Below are 23100 nucleotides of genomic sequence, written 5' to 3'. Positions count from 1 at the left end.
GGACAGTATTTAATCTCCACTGATCTGGCAGCCCGTAAGTGCAGCACCCCCTGTGACCCCCCAAGGCTTATAAAAGATCTAGTTCACGCATTCCAATTTAGAAAACACTTCTGTGTGTTTGAAGCCGTGACATCCGGGGTGCTTGTGGCTGCAGAGGATGGAGTAAAACTGCCTCAGTACCTGGGTGGGTGAGCTCTGTCCCTGGGTGGGTGATCTCCGTCTCTGGGTGGGTGAGCTCTGTCTCTGGGTGGGTGAGCTCTGCCTCTGGGTGGGTGATCTCCATCTCTGGGTGGGTGAGCTCTGCCTCTGAGTGGGTGATCTCCGTCTCTGGGTGGGTGAGCTCTGTCTCTGGGTGGGTGAGCTCTGCCTCTGGGTGGGTGATCTCCATCTCTGGGTGGGTGAGCTCTGCCTCTGAGTGGGTGAGATATGCCTCTGGGTGGGTGAGCTCTGTCCCTGGGTGGGTGAGCTCTGCCTCTGGGTGGGTGAGCTCTGCCTCTGGGTGGGTGAGCTCTGTCCCTGGGTGGGTGAGCTCTGTCCCTGGGTGGGTGAGCTCTGTCCCTGGGTGGGTGAGCTCTGCCTCTGGGTGGGTGAGCTCTGTCCCTGGGTGGGTGAGCTCTGCCTCTGGGTGGGTGAGCTCTGCCTCTGGGTGGGTGAGCTCTGTCCCTGGGTGGGTGAGCTCTGTCTCTGGGTGGGTGATCTCTGTCTCTGGGTGGGTGATCTCTGTCTCTGGGTGGGTGAGATCTGTCTCTGGGTGGGTGAGCTCTGTCTCTGGGTGGGTGATCTCTGTCTCTGGGTGGGTGATCTCTGTCTCTGGGTGGGTGATCTCTGTCTCTGGGTAGGTGAGCTCTGTCTCTGGGTGGGTGAGCTCTGTCTCTGGGTGGGTGAGATCTGTCTCTGGGTGGGTGATCTCTGTCCCTGGGTGGGTGATCTCTGTCCCTGGGTGGGTGATCTCTGTCTCTGGGTGGGTGATCTCTGTCTCCGGATGGATGAACTCTGTCTCTGGGTGGGTGAGATCTGACTTTGTAGCACTGTAGTAAGTTGGTCCTTTCTTTTGGGCTAGAGTCATAGAAAAATCATGAAACCAATTTATGATAATAAATTGTTTGGTTGATTTGCCATGGAATTGTGAGTTGAAAAACTAGACATGTGGGCTGAATTGACCAATCACCATCAAGAATAGAGATCCTAAGAGTCTGGTGTGTTGCCCAGAATCCTTGCTACCTTAGAGGGAAATCCTGAGTCAAGACCAGCCTAGGCTAAGTAGAGAAATCCTGTCAAAAATAAAAAAACATTTTATTTTTAAAAAGAAGGAAGTGTGGAGTGGGATGGGGAGAGCTGCTGATTGTATATTACCATAACTGTAACAAATGTCTGAGATAAACTGACTTCAGAAAGAGAAAAGGCTTATATTGGCTCCTAATGTGGAGGGTTTGGTGACCATGACTGCTTGACCCTATTGCTCTGGCCCTGTCGCAGCACGGTGTGACACGGTGTGACACGGGAGTCTGAGTGTAACAGAGGAGGCGTGGAGGCAAAGGGAAGGAGCTGCGGAAGCAGAGTCTGCTTCAAGGGTGCGCCCCGTAGGCCTAACAGCCCCACTTGACGCTCCTTTCAAAGGTTTCAACCACCTTCCAGCAAGGCCAAGGTGAGGATCAGGCCTCTAAGGCCTGAGCCTTTGAGGGATGCTCAAACTCAAAATAGAAGGAGGGAGGAAGGGAGGGAGGAAGAGAGGGAGGAGGAAGAAAAGGAGGGTGAAAGGGGAGGAGGGAGGGAGGGAAGGGAGGAAGGGAAGGATAGGAGGGAGGGAGAGGAAGAGGGAGGAGGGAAAGAGATGGAGGGAGGGAGAGGAGGGAGGGGTGGGTGTGGGATACAATTCCTTGTATAGTTCCTCTTTTGTTGCTATTGTTTAGGTGGTTTGGATACAAAGTAGCTCAGGCTGGCCTCAGATTCTAGACCTTTCTTTGCAGACTCCCCGGTCCTGGAATGACAAGGGTGCACAGTCACTGTCTGCTTCTGAACTTTTATCTCTGATGAAACTGATTTCTCCATTCATGCACGTTTCCCAGTTACACAATAAGCTTTGATAGTGAGGAAAATAAAGGTCATTAGAAAGGTTAAGAAGATATGTAACAGTTTAACTTGCTTCCTTCTCAGCAGTAATTCTACTACTAACTACTCATTGAGAGTCCACAGTGTATGAAATTCAGGACTGGATTGACTATATATTCAGCCCAAATTTTTATTTAATGGTCAATTAAACATTAATTCTGGAGAATGACGGTGACTTAAACAAAGTAGCACAAGTAATTGGTAATAGTTAGACTAGAATACTATTTAAAGGAACCAAGATTTTCAAATCTTAGAGATAGATACACAGACAGACAGACAGACAGAAAGACAGACAATTTTGACCTAGGGTCTCCTGTAACCCAGGCCTGCCTCAAGCTCACGATGTAGCCACCGATAACCTTGAACTCCTGATTGTCGTGTTGCCACCGCTCCACTGCTGAGATCACAGGCTGATGCCAACACCATCAGTGTCATCAGTGTCGTTTAGATGTTTGTCTCCTTGTCGCTGTGTGTAATGAAAGCACTGGGTAAGAGGGATAGACTAAACACGGGAAGCTATTTCCAATCTCTCCTAAAACCACGACAAAGGCTTTTTAAATTAAATACGGAATCGGGTATGAAGTAAAGGAGAGAAGAGACAGAGGCAAAGCCTGAGGCAGTGGGCAAAGAGAGCAAGCACTGAGGGCCGGAGCAGCTCGGAGACAGAACTGTGCCTGCCACTGTGCCTGCCGCTGTGCCTGCCGCTGTGCCTGCTGCTGTGCCTGCGCGGCCTCAGCCTCGGCCTCCCCGTGGTAGAAACAAAAGCTCCTTCACACAGTGGCTGCAGAGGCATGGGGAGCACAACTGGGGTGGAGCACCCCCCAAAGAAGGCTCATCCCAGTTTGCACCTGTGAGTCCCTGCCCTCCGCGGTCTCCCCAGTCAGGAAGGCAGGGCACGTGGCTCTAGAGCAGAGGAATTAGGTGTGGAAGGAGACGCATGTCAGTGCCCAGCGGGCAAGGGAGTGAAGTTGTGAAGTGTGAGGCAAATACCCAGCTTCACTCCATCCATGTTGAATGGACAGTTTGATAAAGAATTCGGTGACCACTACCATCCTCAAATACTAAATACTCGTATTTTCCAGCAGTCCCGTGGGAGTTGTGAGCTAGCATCTGAGACATGTCAAAGCTCAGTCTTCCACGGGATGATCCGTTCATTTCTCTAAGACTGGTCCTTCAGGGCGCAGCTCTGCTGTCTCTCTCCTTTTTAAAATATCTTAGCAATTCACTGCTCTTTATTAAATGCATATATTTTCCTGAACTGTCCTCAACATGGCAGATAGCATCAGCAACGGCCAGAGCTAGAGTGTTATAGCCATCATGAGGCTTTATTTCATAGACATCTTTACTGGTCTTTTAATTGTATGGTTCTTCAGCAGAGTGACAGAAAGCATGAGACTTTCTGGATTACAGCAGGTCCTGAGCCTCCCCCAGCCTGCTCCCTAGCTTGGGCGTGCATTCCAGTCATATTTGAATAGTGTCTGATATCCGACTGCCCACAACAGCCCGCATCACTGGCAACCGCATACACTGCGACGACTACTTCAAAGATTATTCTATGTTACTCCTCTGGCTAAAGTCCATATTATCCTTCGGACTCAGTTTTAACATAGCACCCTACGGCACCCTATGGACCCAGAATACAACTCCATAGCCCCCTCCCCTGCTCCTCCTCCACCTGATCCATCTTCCAACAGAGCCAATATTCTGCTGGACAGTAAGCTCCCTGAAGCTCTGCATTGAATTGGCATGCATAGCAGTACACAAATGCTAGCTCATAGCAGAGACTCAATGAATACATCTTGAAGGGATTCGGGAGTAGTACTCATGCTAGAGTATTTGGAAATAGATCCAGAAAAAAAGAAAAAGGAAAAAGAATACACACACCTTTAATCCAGCACTCAGGAAGCAGAGGTGGGCAAATCTATTGAGTTCAAGGCCAGCCTGGTCTGCAGAGTGAGTTCCATCCAGGGCTATACAGAGAAACCCTGCTTGGAAACACAAACAAAAAATATATCTTAAAAGGAATATCAATATAAATATTAGTATGAATCCTAAATCTGGGTCAACTTAAGCTACAGAGACCTTGTCTCAAAGAAAGAGAGGGGCAGGGAGAGGGAGGAAGCGGAAAAGGAAGGAAGGAAAGAAGGGGGAAGGAGGGAGAGAGGAAGGGAGGAAAGGAGAGAAGGAGGAAGGAAAAAAGAAAGTCCCCTAAGCATGGTTGCCTCTTCCTCCCCTTCCCCTCCCCCCTCCTCCTCCTAATCCTCTTCCTCCCCTTCTCCTCCTCCTAGTCCTCCTCCCCTCCCCTTCCTCCTCCTGTTAGCCTTTTTAGTTCCATGCTTCCCATTATAACAACAGTCTCACATCAGCCTTGCAGCAAGCAAGCTTTGAGTTCTTCTGAACTCATTTCTGGCATATTGTTATGCTGAAAATGTCATTGAGTGTCTATTTATGTAACTCTGAACTCTTGGGAAACTTCACTCAGGTGGTTATAAAAACATCATCCTTTAAAAGTGACATTTTTGAGTTATTTTCTGTTATTGGGCTTTGTTACTTGCTAAGTTATGATACCACAAATAATGGTTAAGTGAATATTTTTGCACTTATAATTATTGCTTCTTAGGGCATTCTGGAAATAAAATTATCAGGTAAAAATTTTATAACTCTAATGGAAGACCCAAGTGGAATAATGGTCTCTGGAGGCTGGGAAGGGTAGGAGGAGAGGAGATGGAAGGGATTTTAACAAGGGCTCTGTAGTCACAGTGGAGAAATTAGTTCTAGGTTTCTTAAAATAGACGGGGATAAGTGTTGGTTAAAACAATATGTGATATATTACGAAATGAGTAAAGTAATAAAAATCTCCAGGTATAAAAATGATAACGTTTGAAGACATGGTAACATTTATTACCTTTGATTATCATGCACTACATACAAGTATTAGATTACCATCATGTGTCATGTCCACGACGCACAAGTAGTGTGCCTCAAATTAAAAAGATTCTTTTTTAATCATTTTTAAAAGACTGAAAAGATTTACATTTCTGTTCGCAGTGCTTCAACAAGCCCATCTAAGTATACTTTTAACTGCAACCTTATCGTTTTTTAAAAAGTAATGATTACATTTGCAAAAAAGGAAGTTACACTTGCAAAAGGGAACACTTCAATTTTACTTCTACCTCTAACGTATCTGTATTATGTTCTTCTGTGCCTGTTCATTGCTTATCCTTCTTAATGACGTAAAGGCTTCTGTTGTGATAAGAACTCAGTCCTGAGTCTGAGGATCCTGCAATCCTAGGAAACTAGGTTTCACCCTCAGCCATTTCTATCTAGAGGCCGTGTACAGTGGGCTACACTTACAACCTCAACATAGGGGAGGGGTGCAGGGGCCAGAGACAGGACGCCTGGAGCCTGCTGTCCAGCCACTCTCTCCTAAGCAGCAAACTCCTAAGATCCTGTGTCAAATAACCTGACACTAACCTCTCACCTCCACATGTACACACACAGTGTGCGTGTATTCGTACACCCAACAATATATCTCTCTGTGCGGTGTTTAAAAGTTCCCCCCATCTAATATATGCCATCAACATTAATTTGTAATTTTATCATTTTCTAACATTTATGCTCAGTTTCATGTATTACTTGATTACTTTTCTTGCCCACTTAGATACACATTTTGCAACTAAGAAATACACTTCGTCCTTGTCCCTTTTTTCTGTTTCCTTGATAAAATATAGTGACAAAAGCAGCTTGGGGGAGAACTGTTTCGCTCAGCTTGGAAGTCCTGGTTACAGTCTGTCATTGCGGTGAAATCACGATAGCAGGAACAGGAAGCAGCTGAGTGTATCCGTTGTCAAGAGCAAAGCAGGGACTCCTGCTTGTTTTCATTCCACTTCCCCCACTCCTACACAGTCTAGGATTCCCAGCTTTACCCATGGTGGACAAGCCTTCCCACCGCCACTAACAATTAACTTAGTCAAGATAATCTCTCAAAGACAGCCATGGGCCAAGATGATGCAGACAGTCCCTCACCGAGACTCTCTTCCCAACAGGTTGCTGGTTGTGTCAAGGAGACAATTAAAACTGATTATCACAATTAAGACAATGTATTCTCTTACTTACTCTGTTTGCTTTTGCTGTTGGTATTGGTTTTGTTGAGGTGTTGTATTGGTTATTTTTTCATTGCTGAGATCAAGTATCTGATCAAAAAATCTCAGAAAGGAAGGAAAGAAGGAAGGAAAGAAGGAAGGAAGGAGGAAGGAAGGGAGGAAAGAAGGAAGGAAGGAGGAAGGAAGGAAAGAAGGAAGGAAGGAGGAAGGAAGGAGGAAGGAAGGAAGGAAGGAAGGCAGGAAGGAAGGAAGGAAGGCAGGCAGGCAGGCTTACTTGGGCCACAGTTTGCCATACAGTCACCATGGCAAGAAAGCTATGCAGAAGGAGTTTGAGGCCACTACTCGCATTGGGTCTGAAGTTAGGAAGCAGAGAGAGATGAACGCTGGTGCTTAGGTCACATTCTCCTCTTCATTCGGTCCAGACCCAGCCAGTGAAAAGGTTGTCACCCACATTCACTCTGTCTCTTCACATGCTCCCATCCAGACATGCACAGGGTTTGTCTCTTAGGTGATTCTGGGTCCTGCCGAGCTGGCAGACAGCATTAGCACCACGGGACTGTTGGGTTCTTACCATTTTGGATTTCCTCTTTTGAGACATGGCCTCACCGTGCAGCTCAGACTGACCTCAGACTCAGTCTTCCCGCCTCCACCTCCCAGGCGCTGACTTCACAAGCGTCCACCGCCATAGCCAGCCTCCATTGGTTTCCTACCACGAAGGCTCACATTTAAATGTCTAACCCACTTAGAATTTATCTGGGGCTCTGTTTGGGGGCTCTGTTTTGAGATTTGAATTAGAGTCTTTACAGAACAGCCAATTTTTTTGTAAGACTTTTCAAGAAATGCTAGTAGATGGGATGGAGATATGACTCAGTGTTTAAAACTGCATACTGCTCTTCCAGAGGACACAAGTTCAGTTCCCAGCATGTAAAGTGGGCAGCTCACAACCGCTTGACACTCCAGGGCCTCCAATGCCTCCACAGGCACCTGCACTCATGTGCACACACACACACACACACACACATGCAGTCTCACGTGACAATCTACACCAGATGCTTAATTTAAAAGAAGAAGAACTAGATCTTTTTTTCCCTTGTTCTTTTTTTAAGTGCTGACTACTCTCTTTCTTTTTTTATTTTTTTAAGACTTATTTATTATGTGTAAGTACACTGTAGCTGTCTTCAGACACACCAGAAGAGGACATTGGATCCCATTACGGATGGTTGTGAGCCACCATGTGGTTGCTGGGAATTGAACTCAGGACCTCTGGAAGAGCAGTCAGTGCTCTTTACCACTGAGCCAACTCTCCAGCCCAAGATTTATTTAATTTTATGTATGAGCGCACTGTTGCTCTCTTCAAAGACACCACAAGAGGGCATCGGATCCCATTACAGATGGTTGTGAGCCACCGTGTGGTTGCTGGGAATTGAACCCAGGTCCTCTGGAAGAGCAGCCAGTGCTCTTTACGACTGAGCTATCATCGCTCTAGCCCCAAACTAGATCTTAAGAAGAGAAAAACTTCTAGGAACAATAATACCAAAAAGGAAGCATCCAAGGACATAGCCTGATGCTGACCGGAAACTTTGCTTTGTCCCCCTCCAGGTGATCAAGAGCCAGCAGTGAGCAGTGATTCTGACATCTCCTTAATCATGGCACTGGAGGTGGGCCTGTCTGACGTAGAACTTTCCACTGACCAAGACTGCGAGGAGGTGAAATCTTGAGATGGTAGAAACGGACAAAAGAAGACATAGGAACCAGGGGGACAGGAAGGAAGTACGCTCCGAAGACTGAACTGGATACACAGCCTTCAGATCACCATGGCAACCCCAGGGCACTCTGTTCAAGGGCAGGAATGAAAGCAATAGCCAAAGTCTCCCGAGTCAGGACGTGGGTTCCCATCTCTGCAACAGCCTGTGGCCTCGATGTGGAAGTTGAAAGCCGGATGCCTTGGTGTCTGTGCAGACGCGGCAGACGCGGCAGATTGGAGGGAGACCGTCGCGGTATCATCACTCCAGCCCCTCCCTCTTCTTGCTCCTGTTTGGAAAAGATGGTTCCATTCCCTTGGCAATTTCTTTTTAAAGTTGATGTGTAGTTTACATCAGTCCCTCGGTTTTCCCTTTGATTCACTCCAGCCCGTGTACAGAGGTCTGTTTAGAAGTTTGGTTGCTGCTCCTGTGATTGGTTTGTACCACGTCTTGAGATTCATAGTCGTAAGCTATCAGTATGGCGTGGGTATGAATTTGAGGATTGCCTCAGCAGCCTGAAACGGTGGGAGGCCACATTTTATCAAGCGTCTAAACCCGTCCTCTAAGCGGGTCTTGGTGAGCCCAGCTGCTGGACAGCAGCACTGAGTTCCGGATCTGCCGAGCCCGTTACTTTATTTTCAGCTCCACCACATAGGCTCCCACTTGCCATGCTTGGTCAGGGGCCATCTTGGCCAGAGAGAACTGTCAGGGAGGAATTCAGGTCCTCTGATTTGAGCGTCTTAGTCTAAAATTCAGAATTTCCCCAAAGGACACCATGGCAAGGTTCAGAGTATGTGGAACTATAAGCTAGTTTCAAAAAACAAAAAACAAAAAACAAAAACAAAATCCCCTAATGCCCCATCTTCCCAGGGTAGGGAAGATTCCTGACTCTCTGATTTTCCCCAAGGCCTTAGCAGTTTATCCCCTTCATAAATGAATTCCATGGGTACAAGGAATAGAAAAGATGCAATCATTTTTTTAAGTCACGGTCATCCAGATGTAAGCTTATTTCAGGAACTGTCCTGTTAACCCTCACCAGCCTACATGAAAATATCTACATAAGTCCTTAACAGTTTGCATTTCAGGTCTTCCCGAGAGCATCCAGGTATCAAGAGGAGAATGAGTTATGATCTGATGAAGTCTGAATCAAAATGTGCATCATGGGAAATTGCTAAGTTGAGTTTCTTCTGATTGTGAGAATCAAATAAGATTAAAAGAAAAAAGTAACAAATGACTATCAAGCCCCACTGTACTATAAAGTGGCTTATGATTTTATTCTCTTTTTGTCTGAAACAATAACAGAAGTGTGCTGTCTTTCAAGTGGACAGTATTGTGATACATGTAGCAATTCCAGAGGCAGAGGTGCCCTCCTGTGTCCCTCCGGACAATCAGAAGTATCTCTTCCTCCTCCTCCTCCTCCTTCTCATTGCTAGCAGTTGGCAAGGTCATACAGAGTAGGGATTAACCAGGAAAGCAAGCTCTTCCCACTGAGCTGTATTTATGTCTTTGATTTGGGCGTTTCCACCTCATTACACTAATATCTTTCAAACAGCGCTTGTTGGGCTGTAAATCCATGCTGCCCACCAGAATTTTGAGTCCAAGGCAATGGCATTCCACTGCTCTTTTCTTTCTTTCTTTCTTTCTTTCTTTCTTTCTTTCTTTCTTTCTTTCTTTCTTTCGTTCTTTCTTTCTTTCTTTCTTTCTTTCTTTCTTTCTTTCATTCTGTCTCTCTCTTTCTCTCTCCATTTCTTCCTTCCTTCCTTCCTTCCTTCCTTCCTTCCTTCCTTCCTTCCTTTCTTTCTCTCTCTTTCTTACCTTCTACTTTTCATGCGTTCCAAGTCAATGGCACATGAGTAGAGAGCAAGGCAAGGAAAATGATAGTAAGCAACAGAAAACTCGCCTGTGTCTAAGGTCCGGCACATCCCATAGTTAATGCCAGCCTCCAAGGACTGAGATGCTTCCCAGTGATGAAGCAAGTGCGTGCTAAACCAGATTCTCTCAAATGAAGTTTGAGATGACTCTCAGTGAAGATAAGTCTCACTGTCCCCTGTCTCCGATCACACAATGGCACTTCTCCAGGGGAATCTGTGTTGTAAAATAGCTGTGTCACAGGGGAAATTTTGATATTTCGTCTAATGCCATTAGGGTGATTCAACAAAAAGAGAAATTATACAAAATTACATTGCATGACCAGACAGGAAAAGATCTGGTGGGGGTTTTCTTGCCAGTGATCAGATAAATGCTGATTACATAAGCAAGCTCTTGACCTGATACCCTCTCTACAGGATGCTAAATGAGCGGTAAAGGGCCCAAGAGATCCAGCCTGTGCATCTGACTCCAAGGAGATCCTGTGGCAAATTCCCTGAGCCTTTCACAGTTTCTGTTTACCAAAGAGTTTTGAAGGGAAACTCTTCATGGCAAGGGAAAGATTAACGAGATAGTTCTCCTCTTGACATAAACTGGAGAAGTCCTTACTATAGACTTTGCTGCTTCCACAATGAGGAGACCCTGACCTGAGGACCCAGGAAGCCACACATGGCTGTGCAGCCCAGGAATGCACACTGGATATGCATTTACAGGCAGGTATTTTTCTGAGCGCTGACTCTGCCCAACAGAAATATAGTGCAAGTCACATACATTTTTTAACTCCCATTAGCCACATTTTAAAAAGCAAAAAAGGAACAGGTGAAAATAATTTAATAGTTTAACCTAATATTATTGTCTTGATATGCAAATGATGTAGAAAGTGTTAGGGAAACATTTTCTCTACTTTTTTTTTTTACCTATTCTAAATCTGCTATGTCATTTACATCCTCAGCACATCTTCATTTTTAGTAGCCACAGTTAAAGCTTCCCATAGCCACATGTGCCTAGTGGCCACCAGTCAGACGGCACAGTCCAAGAAATGTTCCAGAATCCTTACAAGTGCTCCTGACTCTGACAGAAGAAAGAGGATAAGATTACCTCAGTTTTCCCCCCCCCAAAAGAAAACCAGACTTTAGCCAAGTTACCTAAGGAGACAGCCAGGGATGTTCTTAGTTCATAATTAATGGCGGCTCAAATGGCCTTTGTTACCTTCCTAAGCATGGTGTCGACTGTCCTCAGCAACTGTGACTTCTCTGACCAGTTGTTTGTTAAAAAGCAACAAGACGGCCAACCACGTTGATCTGGTGCTCAAATAAAATTCCGCCCTCACTTTTATGACAAACCCTGAGATTCATGTGTGAGACTTACACATCTCACTTCTATGATTAATCCTGAGATTCATGTGTGACATTTAGCCAAAGAGAATTTACCTCAACCCCTAGTTCTTCCTCCCTGGGGCTGCCCAGTTCTAGAGCAGCAGAACTCAGAGATGGGAAAGGCGTAGGGAAGCACAGGCTGAGACACACACACACACACATACACGATCCGTGTGGGCCTGTCGAGAGAGGCTCTCTGAGGCTTGTGGTCATCTGTCTCTATGTGGTGAACAGTGCAGCTTCCGTTCAGCTCTGTCCAAGGCTGAGAGAGGACTGGAGCCCTTGAGCTCCCTCAAGGCACTTTCAGAATGCCTCCAGCATTGAAGCGGGTGGATCTCAGTGTGTTTGAGGCCAGCCTGGTCTATGAAGCAAGTTCCAGGACAGCCACATAGAGAAACACTGAGTGGAGGCAGGGGTGGGGTGGGGAGCAGTCACAGAGGCACCTAGCTAGCTCAACATTGTCAGTGACATCCTGGCTATGGAAGCAAGTCTCTCTCCAGAGATTAGTTGCGGCTATTGTTGTTGTTGTTGCTTTGATATTTTCATCTGTGGGTATTCAAGGGTCTAGCCTGTTAAGAATGGCTGTGCCCAGTAGCCATTTCCTTTACAGCCCAGACGTCCCTGGGACTACCACACTTCCAGAACCCAAAAAGGATATCAGTCTGCCTGAGGTTCTTGGTGTAAGCTTAGCTGGTGCTGGAATGAACTGCAGAGCATAAGAACTTAGTGGCATGTACTTGTCCACTGAATGCATATCCTTGGCTGAACACCATGAAAATTACCAAATAACTTCCAAAATTTTTAGGAAAGGACATCGCACTCTCTACAAAGAGAAGGTCCAGTCTTCTGCAGTACAGAGGCCAGGGAGGTGATGTCCTGTAGCATTTTTGCTCTATCTGCATGTACACCTGCAAGTCAGAAGAGGGCATCAGATCTCATTACAGACGGTTGTAAGCCACCACGTGGTTGCTGAGAATTGAACTCATGACCTCTGGAAGAGCAGTCGGTGCTCTAACCACTGAGCCATCTCTCCAGCCCCCAGAGCATTCTTATCAATGGGTCCCAGAGAGAGCAGGTGTTTAAGGGATTCAATAGTCACGAGTTAAAATGTTCTTGATGTAAAGAAGATTGGAATAGCCCAAAAAATAAGTTTACACTGGTCTTAGTTTCTTACCTAGCAATGTAGTTCATCTCTCTCCCACTTAGCGCCCAATACCAGGCCTTTCACAGGAAGAACAGTAGTGGTTAAAGTCTCGCAGATAGGGAACTATCTTACTCCACTGTGAGCTTTTTGGTGGCATGATGTTATCATCCCATGGCTAATGAAGTGAATGTGGATCCCAGATGTGGGCTTTAATTGGTTTAATCAGTTCATTGTTCTGTGAGAGCCTGTCTTGCTCACTCACTCTCTCCTTGTCCCATGTCCTTCATAATCAAGTGGCCTTTTCATGAACCTCCGTGCCCAGATCCTCTAGCCTGGTGGCACTGCAGATGCCTACCCTCACTGCAGAGCCGTTTGCTCCTTAGCCACTTGATATATGTTCGCTGATGGAGGATAATGATGATATGGGAGTGCACTTCTTGTAAAACTTCTAAAAAGAGGCAGACGGGAAAATCTCCAGAGACAGGAGAGACAGCTGAGGGACCCAGAGCCATTGCTGGGTAGAAATTCTGTGGTTTGCCATCCTTTGGCTAGCAGTAACCTTGGGGAAGCCAAGAAAATGTGTGTGCTAACTAAACCAAAGACTGATCAACACCCAAATGGACACATGTTCTTCTGTGAGCTCGCTGAATTGTCTCCTGATGTTCTCACAAACAAAAGTCAAGATGGATCTCTTGGGCTTTGTGATTTTTTTTTTAGGCTGCTGGTTGGCCTTGCTAAATCCACAAATCTAAAATAATGTACCGTGGCCTTAGTGACACACCATCTTTAAACTTCCATGTCTAACCTCCTTTTCTTCAAAACTTCCAGACAAATCTAGCACTCATATTAAACTCAGAATAGTTTTCTTTGAGAATGTGAAGATTTTTAAATAGCCAAAGAATTTTCATGTAAGAGCTAGCCCACTGTAGTGTATCCCGCTCTTTGAAGTAAATACCAAATCATCGCCTATTAGGGACAGAGTGGTTGAAGGCCAGAGCATGGGTTTAGCAGTCAAAACTTGTGAGTACTTACGTCTGTAGGATGTTATTGCAAGGGGCAGAGCGCCCTCTGCTGGAATGATCCTTTTAGCAAATTAATTTGCAATGGGTCTCCACTAAACAAAGGGTCTTACTTTTTCATCAGTACCATTCCTTCCATAGTGAAGAATTTGGCCAGCACTTATCAAACGAGGAGAGAATGTCATGAACTCTAAAGAGCTGTAGGAGACCTCAAAGCAGGCCTGCTTTAAAGTGTTGCTGTGTTCTGTTGCTGTCTAAGAAGATGCCTCCAGCTGGAATGTACATTATCAGCACTGGTCTGTGAGGCTTTGTCTCAGCTGCATTTCCTCCCATGAAATCAAGAAGGGAGATCAATAAAAGGACTCCTTCTTCCATGCGAATGTAAATGGTGTGAAATAAAGCGTTTTGTATGTGTACAGAATCAACTTAGTTCCTGCTTTCAGCTTACTGATAGGAAATGATTGTACCATTTTATAATTAGGAAGAGATTCCAAGGCAGGAGAGGGTGGGAACGGAGTGTTATTTTTGTAGAGGGATGTCCGCTATGCTTAGAAAACTTGAGATAAATTTTGTATTTGTGAAGTTACATTCCATCCATTCTTTAAAACTCTCCTGGGGTGGAAGGAAGAATTTTCTCATTTGCAGAATATCCGGAATACATGTGTCACCTGTGGCATGCATTTTCTGTAACTTGCAGACAAAACCGCAAGTATCTGTTTAAAAACAGGAGGTAGGACAGCATTTTTTTTTAACTCTCTTTGTGTGACACATTATCTGTGATTTTTTAAAAAACATCTACAAAGAATGGATCTGCAAGTCTGGAATAATCAGACATGATGTCATAAGTCAGCCTCCAGCATCACCAACCCCAGGAGCAAAGGGAAAAACCAGTGGCTTTAATTTTCCTCCCCAGTGGGAATTATGTGCTTCTGTTGTAAAAAAGGTGATGCCACAGTCAGTATTTCCTTGAGCTTGCCCATGATGTCACTTTGGCTGGTCCGTGGGTGGAGTGAAGGATTGGCCCATCTCCCTTGTAGCCTGAGACAGGACAGGACAGTGAGGACAACCCTGACCTCACTGCCCTCTGATCCACCAATCACAAGAACTGTCTCTGGTTGGTTTTTGCATGGGGGAATTTTGGACTTGAAGTTTGGTTAACTCTTTGTGTGCTGAAATATGGTGGTTGTGCATTCTACAGACACAGTGTGAAGACATCACTTCCCCTGCAGAGTCCCCTGAATATTTACAAGCCTTGTTAGGGCAGCGTAGTTACTTTCCGTGTGTAATTTGTTGGTTTGCTTTTGTATGGGTCTCTTTCCTTCCTCCCAACCCAAGACACCTACCCTACTCTTTATAAGCACTTTATATCACTTTAAATACAAAGAAAATTGGAAGGAAAAAGCCCTATGACTTTAAAGGAAACAACCTTATGTTAGGAAATAGATTTTATTTTGCTTTGTTGTCTTCTCGGTATGCTCGGAGAACATCCACAGTTTATCTGGTCCTGGGTTAGTGATGAAATGGTTAAGGATGAGAACTGGAGACACTCATCAGACATGACTATTTTCATTATATTAAAGACTATAATGTAAATAAATGCAACTGTGTTCTGACCTACAGTCAAAAGATATATCAAACCATAAAGATTTCAACACAAGGATTGTGACTTCCAGGAAATTTGTTTTGTTTTGTTTTTTAATAAAATGGAAACAGATTTCGCATTGTGCCATCTATATCCCCTAACTCCGTCACCTCTCCTCGAGTGCCCAAGGTGGCCCGGTGACTAATCAAAACATCAATATTTACTGTTAAATTATATTATGGCAAAAGACCAAAATGTGATAACAACTGAGTCATTTCTCTCAAGTAGGTCATGTGGCAGGAGCTAGACCTCCTTAGGGCTCTGCACATCTAAGTGAACTGATTAAAAGGGTGAACCCTGGGCTGGTGAGATGACTCAGACATTAAAGGCATTTGCTGTCAGGCCTGACGAACCACGTTCAAACTGAAGCCAGAAGCCAAGGAAGGAAGGAACCAAATTCTGTAAGTTCTTCTCTCACCTGCAAACACACCTTGGCACATGCACAAACACTGGCAGGAACCACCTACAAATATACTGTGGGACATGGACACACACATACACAGAGAGAGAGAGAGAGAGAGAGAGAGAGAGAGAGAGAGAGAGAGAGAGGCATGCACAGGCATAGACATGCACTAAATAAAAGATAAATTGATGAAATAAAAATTCAGAAGATTTAGCATTTTGTACAAGAATGTTCGCCAAGTTCAGTGATGACGCTGTTGGAGCGGGTGGGGGTGCCAAGCGCTATTCAGAGTTCCATTTCCACCCCCCACAGTTTGTATTTTTAATCATGGCTGCACTCTGGGGGGGGGGGGGAAGTGTCTTTCAAGTAGTCTGTGATAGCCACAATATTAACATCTGCTTATTACCTATTTATACTGTGTGTGTGTGTGTGTGTGTGTAGGCACACCATACCTATAGACCAGAGGTCAAACACAGGTATTTTTTTAAATAGGGTTTCTCACTGGTTCAAAAGTAGCCAGGTACAGAAGGCTGCCTGGCCTTTGAACCTCAAGACATCCCCCAGTTTCCATCTCCCTGGGGCTAGGATTTTGCTATTGGGTTACCACATCTAACATGTTTTTCTTATGGGGGACCTGATATCCAGGTCCTTGTACTCAGAGGACACTTGCTTTAAGAACTGAATCTTTTTTCACAGTCCACAGTTCCTAAATGATTTTAAACATCAGAACCTTGGGATTACTTAGGGGTTTGCAAATGAAATGTAAACGAGGTGGGACAGGAAGTCAAGAAAGGGGGCCCGCAGCCCTAAGCACTGAGCCACCCACAGGAAGTCAGCAGAGCCCCAGGGTGATGCAGACCCAGTGCCTGCCCATCCCCGATGCCTTTTAGGAGCAGGTCAGCCTGATCTCCCAAGGTCCCCACCAGGAGGTGCAGACCCCAGAGATGGCACCGTGGAAAACTCAAAACACTTGGTTGTGGCCTCTGAGCACAGCTGGGTCGGTAACAGAGTTTTCACAGCCTGGCTTCCCAGGGACAGTCCATACTTGTGCTATAGGCAACTAGATAACCCAAGGGATCGTATGGAATGATGCCTGCGCCATTCTGGAAGGTACCTTGACCTGTAAGCCTCCATCATACCACGTTTACTATCAGACGTTGCTCTAGCATATGAAGACATGAAGCTGTTATGCCCAGAATGTAGGCACCATTAATCTCAACTCCAGTGTTCACACCTTTCCAACGGACCAGGGCTTCCTATGGGGCACATGCTCAAAGTTACAGCACAGAGTTCCACAGTCAACAGGGTGGGAGTAACTACGGTACCACACCGTCCATATTAGTTGACAAATGCTTTCAAAAGACTGCCAGGAAATCATAAAGCAACTGCTTCATCTATCTACTTATCCTGATGCTGAATGTTGGTAGAATATTTTCTCAGGGGTGGGAGTGTATTTTTCAGCCCTGCCCTGGGCAGGACCATGTGTGTACATATATCAGTATTCAAACTCCCTGACAGACGGTGTTTCACATGTGCCGTGCATGTTCCATGAACCACTTGTCCCTCCTATCTGTGATTGGCATTGTCAACTTGACCTCATTAGGAGACAACAAAAGCATTCGGGAGGCACACTTTGGGATGTGTCTATGAGATTGTTTCCAGGGAAGTTTGACCAGAACTGGGGGACACCTTGCATGGGACTGGTACTCTCCCCATGGGCTAGGATTCTGACTGAACAACAGGAAAGAGGAGAAAGCAAGTTGAAGCCCAGCCTTCCCCACGCTCTACCTGCTGAGCCATGGATGTGACAGATCCTGACTGCAATTCCCACTACCATGCCTTTCCCGCCATGATAAACAGTTTTCCTCCCAGGGTGAGTCACATACAGCAGGAGAAGAAGCGAATTCTCTGCTCCTAGTTGAACAGGCAGGGCGAGGGGTGTTACCAGGACAAACAATGAGTGTCCCCAGGAAAGCACAGAATACCCATGCACCAGGGAGCAGTGGACAGCAATGAGGCTGTGACGTGCTACCTGATTTTCCTGGGGAACCAGAGCCTTTCTATTTGAACAGACTTACATTCATCCTCTGGAGAAGGAAAGGCTTCCACAGCCTCATGTAAGCCAGTCAGGCCTATGACAATTGTTCTGAAAAGACACAAAAATTACTTTAGTTTCTAAATCTCAATGTATTTGAAAGCAACATATACTATTGGGCTTGCAACATTAGTATTGGGTTTTGGTTTTTTTTGTTTGTTTGTTTTGGTTATTAATGTTGTTTTGGTTGGTTGGTTGTTTTTTGTTTGTTTGTTTGTTTGTTTTGCCTTCTCCCAAGGATACAAGAGGATTGACTAGAGAGAAATAGGGTGTGGGAGAGTCTTGGGTGAAGGGAGATTGTAGAGGATGAGGTGGAAGAGAGGGCTGGGGCTGAGGTGGGAGAAGGGACTGAGTAGGTGAGGGGAGGGAGGATGAGTAGGGTGGGGTAGGGTCAGGGTAAGGATTGGGAGGGGTAGGGATGGACAGGACTGGGGAAAGTCTGGCAGCAGCGGAGGACTGCAGAGAGGGTGGAATAGGGTAGGGATGAGGGTGAGATTGAGTAGGGATGAGGGTGATGTTGAGTAGGAATGAGGCTGGAGAAAGGGGGAGGAGTGTGAGGTGTAAAAGATTAGAGGCACAGGAGAGGAGTTGGGGGAGTAGAGGAAGGATCTACATTCTCTTTCTCTGTAATAATTATCATCCATGTTAGAGTGTCACCAGATGAGAATCAGGCAAATGAGGGGGCCGTGTTCTTATGATTCATTTTCAAACAATTGTTCCATTGTCCCTAGTGATTCAACGGAAGAAATTACTTTAACTTTTACTTGGGAGCACTTGATTGTATAGTCTCCCTCAAGACTCACTATAATCCATCTATTTTGTGGGGAGGGAAGGTTGAGACAGAGGGGTTTCTCTGTGTAGCCCTGGCTGTCCTAGAACTCACTCTGTAGACCAGACTGGCCTCAAACTCAGAAATCCGCCTGCCTCTGCCTCCGAGTGCTGGGATTACAGGCGTGTGCCACCACCGCCCGGCTCACTATGATTCTTCTTGACTGTGTGGAGAGCCTTGCCCCTGTGCTCCGAGCTGTCAGAGAACCCTCAGCTCATCATGAGTACAACCTGTGATTTCACAGCATCCGAGCACAGAGAGGAGGCCTCTCCAGGCCTCCAGCGAGTGGAAACCCTTATCTGTCGGCATACTGGGGGTGGAAGTTAAGCTCCTCAGGTCCTCCCACAGGGGAAGGCATTCCTGACCCTCTCTGTGAGACAACCTCTGGAGTGTATGATCATGGTCCCGTCCCTAACCCATGCCCTACAGCGTCAGTTATTAAACAAAAGAGAAACCTGAACCAGCTTCATAGGCAGCTGTTTACAGAACAGAGCTAACCCTGATATAGACCCTGTAAGAGTCAAGGGTCTCAAATCTCTGAAAATAAAACTTAATGCAGAGCTAGGAAATGGCAACCATACTTACACGTAAATGCTAGAGCATCCTGAGTTCCAGACTAGGAACGCAGTAGAGATGAGCTGGGGAAGAAGCTGCCTTCAATGAGACTGGGCCTATATCGCTTTCCTCCAGTACAACTTCCTATAAACCTCGCTTAGGAGGCCTTGGCCCGGGAAAGGGGGAGCCAAGACTCAATCACATGGCTTCCTTACATGGGGAAGGGGAAGGTGGTCCTTCCTTCCTATCTTTTTCTCTCTTCTCTCGTCTTCTCTTTAGAGCAGGAGCAGAAGGAACTGGGCATTCACTATAAAAGCAAAGTCAAGGCTGATACTCATCTCCTGGTCTCACACCAGTGATCCTTGATGGTAGGGCTGCTGCTCATCTCAGATGGCTCAGGATAGAAAACAGGAAAAACTAAAGTAGCCATTTATTAGATTGATAAGAAGATTTTTGTATACTCAAGAGATGGCCTAAAAAGAACTGTCTGGTCTAGAAAAGTAGGATGATTGCAACTACATTGCATAAGCAGTTGACTCACATACACACACACACACACACACACACAGCCCATATGGAGAGTCCCTAAGGAGTGCTCTCTAGTTTTACCTCTGCAAACTAGAGAATGGCCTTGAAATCCCAAGGCGTGTTAAGTTTCTATACTCAGCCCTGCAAAATATAAGTAGTTGTTACAGTGTAGTTTCCAATCTGGCTCACAGACCACAGCCTGCCCTTTGTAGAGTAGCCCCTACTGTAACTGAGAGGCTTTTACAGCAGGAAGTCAAATGGTCATAAATCACAGCAGATAGATGTTGAGAGAAACTCCCCTTATACCGGAAAATCAGAACCTTTTAAGCCTCCTTCAAGACAAATATCTGAGATGCTGGGAAAGGAAGAGAAATTCCTGGTCATCAAAACTTCAAGGAAGGAAAGCTACTAGACTGTGGGAGGGAACAAGACCACAGAAGTAAATGCAGTCCTGTGTGTGTGTGCATGTGTGTGTGTGTGTGTGTGTGTGTGTGTGTGTGTGTGTTTATCCTATCAACAACAACCCTGGTCTAGTATCTGTCTAGTATCTTGGTATTTCAAGGCCATTCTCTGGTTTGCAGAGGTAAAACTAGAGAGCACTTCTTAGGGACTCTCCATATTTTCTCTCTCTCTCTCTCTCTCTCTCTCTCTCTCTCTCTCTCTCTCTCTCTCTCTGTGTGTGTGTGTGTGTGTGTGTGTGTGTGAGAGAGAGAGAGAGAGAGAGAGAGAGTCAACTGCTTATGCAATGCCGTTGTAATCATTCTACTTTTCTAGAACAAACAGTTCTATTTAGGCCATAGGGAAACCATGAGCTTTTCCCCATATAGATAATTAAAGAGTGTAAATGTTTAAGGTTTCATAGGCCACGTATGAATTCTTTCACTTACTTTCATTACTGCTATTTTTTAAGAGCCACTTAAATATTTCCAGACCATTTTTTTGCTCAAAGCACATACTGAAATAAAACAGATGTGTGCCCCTGCTCTAGGGGATAGGGTCATAATCAGAGTCTGACACAAAGTAATCCATACGAGATATGCTTAGAAGAGTTGGACTGTTCACCAGTGATGGCCTTGACTCTAGTGAACGCAGGGACAGCATTACCATAGATGGGTCTCGCTGTGGGTGATGTTCCCACACCCAGTGACCTTCCTGCCCTGAACACCTGAGCTGCACATTTAGCTAAGCTCATTGCATACAGCCGCTGCACCACAAATGATGCACACTGAAGGCAAGTCCTCACCGGAGCCATAGACTCTAAAATAGGGTCTCAAAAAAATTGCTAGCAAGCCAGATTCTGAGGAGTGTAAATTCATAATCAAAAATCACAAAGCAGTTGGCATGTTCTTGTAATCCAAGAACTTTGAAGAGTGAGCCAGGATGATTATGAACTTGAGGTTGGCCTAGACTATATAGCAAGATCTTTCTTAAAAATAAGAAAAATTAAAAACTCAAAATGCAAGAGAAGACAAGATATACTGGGGAAGAAAATACAGAGGATTGGGAATGTGGGAAATATCAGGGACATGGTATATAATAAGAGTTCTAAGGAGCCCTCCAGATTTCTAAGATATCCTAAAGTCTGAAGGAAAAAAACTTGAGTGTTATTCAGGTTTCAGCTGCAAAGACACCAATTAAGAAGGGAAGACATTGGTGGTGGTACACACCTTAATCCTAGCACAGAGAAATCCTAGAGGAATCCTGGATCAGAGAAATCCAAGAGGCAGGACAATTAGATGTAATGACTCAACCTTCTTGGGATCATGAGACAGAGGACAGTAGGGAAAAACTCAAAGACAGAAACCAAAATAAAGTCTGGGGTTGTTCATGGAAACACACCAGAGTGGATCATTCCTTAGTTGGACCAAATGGTGTGTAAGGGGACACAGGTTCTCTCTGGAGTGGCTTTATAACTTTTTGTTAACTTCGCAATTACTTTTCAATGTGCTTCCTTTAAAGGAGCGTCACTGCACACCTGTTTAATTGCTAGAACACAGAAACTGGTCTCTGGCACCATTGGGGAGCATCCTTTCCCACAAATGTTAGCAATATGGGGCAGAGGGTGTGGTGCTCGGAGAAGTCCAGATGTTTGTACAGCAGGACATTGGGGCAAAATATTTGCTGACAATCGATTCCAGTTGTTTAATATAGATTGTATCATTGTATGACTGTTTTGCCTGAATGTATGTCTTGTAGCTGGAGTATGCCTGCTGCCCACTGAGGTCAGAAGAGGGTGTTGGTACCTCAGGAATGGAGTTACTGATGGTTTTCAGCTGCCATGTAGGTGCTGGAAATTGAACCTAGTTCCTACGAAAGAACAGCCAGTGCTCCTAACTACTGAGCCACCCCTCCAACCCTAATTTTAAGATTAAATTTTTATGTGTCTTCAGTTACCTTACTCAAAGGTAATTGGCGATAATGCCAAATGAGAGGCTGACCTTCTGTAATCATGTCAGAGCCATTGAAAAGTAGTAGCCAGATCTAGCAGATTGTAAAGCAGTATCTGCCCTTCCTGCTGGTGCTTGTTAGTTGAGCCGATTCTCCCAGTAGGGGGCTCTGGTGACCACTAAATGGAAATATTGCCCTGTCATTAGAGAACATTTGGCGTGTGTGTGATTTCTACTTTGACAAGTGTATAGGGTGAAGTGCAACTGTACAGAAGTTGACCCCAGTAATATGTGCATAGCGCCAAAAGGAAGATAGGCAGCAGCAACTGGCTGTTCAAAGATGCTCGTGGGGGTGAGGGTGGGGGTTGGCTCTACAGCCTCTGAGGCTGTCCTTAGGCCTAGATATTGCTGAAACTATAAGAAAACCCCATTAAAAGTGACAAAGTAACAATGGTGTCACCTGTCCCGATGGGTCTCACAGCAGTGATGGTGAAAGCATGCTCTTAGACGATCACCCCTGCACTCACTGGTCAACCACAAATGTCTTTTCCATACAGCACTTCACAAAATTGCTTATACTGCGACCCCCTGCATCTAAACGCAGCAGAAAGGGCCTGGGTATGCTCATGCACACGCACGCACACACACACACACACACACACACACACACACACATACCCAAAAACACTGATCCATGAATAATGATCTCCAACCTCTAGTAAGTCCAAGCTTAAAGCAGAACAGAGAACTGGTTCCTTAGGTCTTGAAACGCCTTGCCCCTGACAAGTCCATAGCTGCCTTGTGCCCCTTCCCAGTCTTTGAATATATTCCAATTGACTTTCTTCAGCTTCTTCCAACTCTAACACGCACAGTGCGCTCCTCCCTGGTCTAGCCCAGGCTCTTTCTTCTATCTGAATGGCCTTTCCCTGAACCTCTCCTTCTAGTTAAACTATCCTTTAGAATTCACCTCAACAGCTTTCCCTTAGGAGTGGGGACTGTGCTTCTCACTAAACAGCTCTTAGCACACTAAACATACCTACACTATTGTTAGCTTAATCCTCCAGTCTCCTCTCTAGACTGCAAACAACACAAGATTCAGGTCCATGTTGTTTTCTCTGTGTCTCAGTCTATAAGCCAGGGTCTGACCTAGGGACTTCTAATGCATACTTACAGAATAAATAATTGGATGAGGGGCTGCAGAAATGGACAATGGCTAAGAGCACCAGCTGCTCTTACAGGGGACTGGGACTAGGATCCCAGAACCCAGATGGCAGCCCACGACTATCAGTAACTCCAGTTCCA

The 23100-nt window shown here is 45.5% G+C and overlaps 1 protein-coding gene across 1 annotated transcript in view; it reads left to right on the top strand.

The window, feature by feature from the left end:
- Positions 1-15074, top strand: part of Rnf150 (ring finger protein 150) — a 215968-nt gene extending 200894 nt beyond the window's left edge. The window contains exon 7 of the mRNA XM_052166303.1: positions 7812-15074. Within this exon, the coding sequence (XP_052022263.1) occupies positions 7812-7930 (119 nt within the window). The 3' untranslated portion in view covers positions 7931-15074. The remainder of the gene's footprint in view (positions 1-7811) is intronic.
- Positions 15075-23100: the final 8026 nt, after the last annotated feature.

Source organism: Apodemus sylvaticus, chromosome 21, assembly GCF_947179515.1.
Source record: "Apodemus sylvaticus chromosome 21, mApoSyl1.1, whole genome shotgun sequence".
In the NCBI taxonomy this organism is placed as follows: domain Eukaryota; kingdom Metazoa; phylum Chordata; class Mammalia; order Rodentia; family Muridae; genus Apodemus; species Apodemus sylvaticus.
Note: the sequence above shows the minus strand (reverse complement) of the source record. Positions and strands in the feature narration are given on the sequence as shown.